Source organism: Sardina pilchardus, chromosome 18 (genome assembly GCF_963854185.1).
Source record: "Sardina pilchardus chromosome 18, fSarPil1.1, whole genome shotgun sequence".
NCBI lineage: Eukaryota > Metazoa > Chordata > Actinopteri > Clupeiformes > Clupeidae > Sardina > Sardina pilchardus.
In genome coordinates, this window is record NC_085011.1 from 6513955 (window position 1) to 6516740 (window position 2786).

General features: G+C 43.6%; 1 protein-coding gene across 1 annotated transcript; it reads left to right on the plus strand.

Moving 5' to 3' along the window:
* The first annotated feature begins 364 nt into the window (after nucleotides 1–364).
* Nucleotides 365–2008, plus strand: LOC134064419 (uncharacterized). Its single transcript, XM_062520336.1, has 3 exons — nucleotides 365–830; nucleotides 988–1182; nucleotides 1725–2008. Exons 1-3 carry the CDS (start codon nucleotides 365–367, stop codon nucleotides 2006–2008), a joined length of 945 nt encoding a protein of 314 aa, XP_062376320.1.
* Nucleotides 2009–2786: the final 778 nt, after the last annotated feature.

The window sequence follows — 2786 nt, forward strand, 5'->3', positions numbered from 1 at the left end:
CTCATCCACTCACAGAGATTCAGATCAGGCTTTGATAAATATGTGCACTGTTGCCTGAAATCATGAGTGGGACATTAACCAAAGTAGCGTTGCAATGATTACTAAAGTGCAGATCATCCTCTTCCATAGAGGGTTGAAGACTTATCTGGCAGTAGGGTACGATTAATGGTGACGTTAGCACAACTTTGACCAATAACACACCTTAGCTGCTTTCAACAACAGGGCACATGGCCCACATCTCACACGTGCATCATTTACAATTGTGTTTCAAGGACATCTGCATGTCCCAAGGGCACCACTTGGTAATACGTAGCCAGGTCACAGTATATATGTCTGAGATCTACAGCAATAAGATTCAGTACACATGAGCAAGACAGCAGAATTGTCCAGTTTCATCATGAAGACTTGTGGAGCTCTACTGGTGCTGCTGTGCTGCTGTTTGGCTGAGACACAGCTTACAGGAGACACCATCAGTGACAATGACATCACTCACCAGGGCCACTATGGTGAAGCAGAGACCAGAGAAAAGGAGGTTATGGGTGCAGCACAGAGGACTGAAGATGCAGCCACAGCCTCCACCCAACAAACCTGCCAGCCTGACATCCACACTGTGCTGAGAGAGATGAGTGTCCTGGTGACTGAGCTGAGGATGGAGCTCAGACACACCAAGACACAAATGGAGGCCATGGAGAGCAGACTGAGAGTCAGTGAGAATAAAGCAGAGACTATGGAGTCCAGACTGAGAGCCAGTGAGAAGACAGTGGAGGCCTTGGAGGTCAGACTGAGAGCCAGTGAGAGTCTGGTGGATCGACTAAAGAGTGAAAATAAGGGTACCGATAATTCATTCCAATCTCAAATTAATGTTTTTGTGTACTACGTGATTCAACTTTTTATGTTTTGGTTTGTTCATTCATTTATCACTCCCTTCTCTTTCTCTCTCTCTCTCTCTGTGTGTGTGTGTGTGTGTGTGTGTGTGTGTGTTCTCAGCTCAGTCCATGAATCTTAACCTCACTGTGAGTCAGGTGGAGGAGCTGAGGAGGGAGAGAGAGGAGAGGAGGGTTTCTTTCTCTGCCTCACTGCTGGCATCTGGTAGCGCAAATACAGGACCTTTTTCAGTAGCAACTCCCCTGGTCTACAGACACATCTTCACTAATGTAGGAAATGCCTACAACCCAAACACAGGTATTACAGTGATTAGTTGTATTTCTCTTCTACTGTGTACTTTTTGGTGTTCTTTTGTCTCATTCTATTAACTAAGTTGGAGGTTCCATTTAATTCCAGCCTTCAATCATTGTGCCCTTGAACAAGGAAGTTAACCCTGAATTGTCTGGGGAGAATGCCCCATGTAATATAATATAATAGACATAAATCGCTTTGGATAAAAGCTTCTGCAAAATGTGAATGTTGTGGGTAACTTGAACTTACTGAAAGGTATAGAAGTAAGTGGCACTCTGCCATCTCCAGCCAGCCAAGGCTCAGCGGCAGCAGACTGCCAGAGTCGTATGTAGACCTGAACCAAAGGACACCAGTGTGATGGCACAGTTTGAGAGTACATGTCTCACTGTAGCCTAATGCCCTAAGCTGGGAATGATACATTGTACTACTCTCTACTTATTCTTTAATATGCCATATTGCCAGGTACTTACCCTATAATTCACAGGCTGTAACGGAAATCTTTCTCCTCCCTCTCATTCTCTCTCTTATTGTGACATTCTCTGTTACAGGTGTTTTCACAGCTCCAGTCAGAGGGGTGTACAACTTTGTTTTGTTTGCAACCAGTTATGGTCATGCATCTGCACCTATGGGAGTTTCTCTTCATAAAAATGGAGAGCATGTTGTCCTTGCCTACAGTCGTCACACAAGCGGCTATAAAGAGGGATCTAATGGAGCCTCTCTGCTGCTGGAGGTGGGAGATGTGGTCTATGTGAAGTTGTGGCCCAATGGTTGGGTGCATGATAGTTACAACCACCTCACCACCTTCTCTGGCCATCTGCTCTTCCCCATGTGAGGAGTCAGTCCAGAGTGGAATCACATCAGGAATGTAATGTTCAATAAGATCTACATCACCTGCACTGACAGAAAGGTTGGCTTGAATGTTGTTTTTGAGTTACGACTTTTGTTATTCTAGCAAATCATAATGTGTGATCCTTCTAAGATTTGAATATACTTAGTAGAGGAACATGGGATGTAGAATGTACATATAGATGAAGAAATGTTGATGCTATGTTATCAACTCATTGTGTTTTTAAGTGTTTTTCTATCTGACAAATAAAACTACAATGTTTATCATGTTTGTTGAGTGTGTCTGTAAAGGCTGTTCTTGGGCTGAAAACGGGCTTAAAGTGTAAAATACCGAAGTATTCCTTTAACTAAGAGTGTGCCTTTGTAACTCTCTGGTAAGACTTATACAGAAAACAACTATTAGGGACTTCCGGGAAGACGTGACACCAGCATGGCTGCATAGTTTTAGGCTCCGCTCGGCTTGACCCTCCTTCCCCATGTATTACTGCTAAATATGCTTTGAAATCCCTTAAATAGTAACCTTTCCATCTCCTAAATATTAACGTGATATAAATCATGCCAAACGAACACAAAAATAACCCTACTCGCACAGCAAAGCAACCGAAAAAGTCCACGACGTCCGAAAGCAAGATGGATGAAGAGACAGCTACCTCTGACGACACTAAGGCAGAACTTGCTAGCATCAAAAATCTCTTGAAAGGTATAGCGTCCGATGTGACCAGTATGAAAACAGGCATGGAAAAGCTGCAAACTACTGTTGAATC

What these genes read in the sequence shown, in the direction of transcription:
- LOC134064419 (XM_062520336.1), top strand. Translation starts at nt 365, where the DNA reads ATGAGCAAGACAGCAGAATTGTCCAGTTTCATCATGAAGACTTGTGGA. An exon ending in ACTAAAGAGTGAAAATAAGG is followed by an intron (nt 831 to 987) that starts GTACCGATAATT and finishes GTGTGTTCTCAG; the next exon opens with CTCAGTCCATGAATCTTAAC. An exon ending in TGCCTACAACCCAAACACAG is followed by an intron (nt 1,183 to 1,724) that starts GTATTACAGTGA and finishes TCTCTGTTACAG; the next exon opens with GTGTTTTCACAGCTCCAGTC.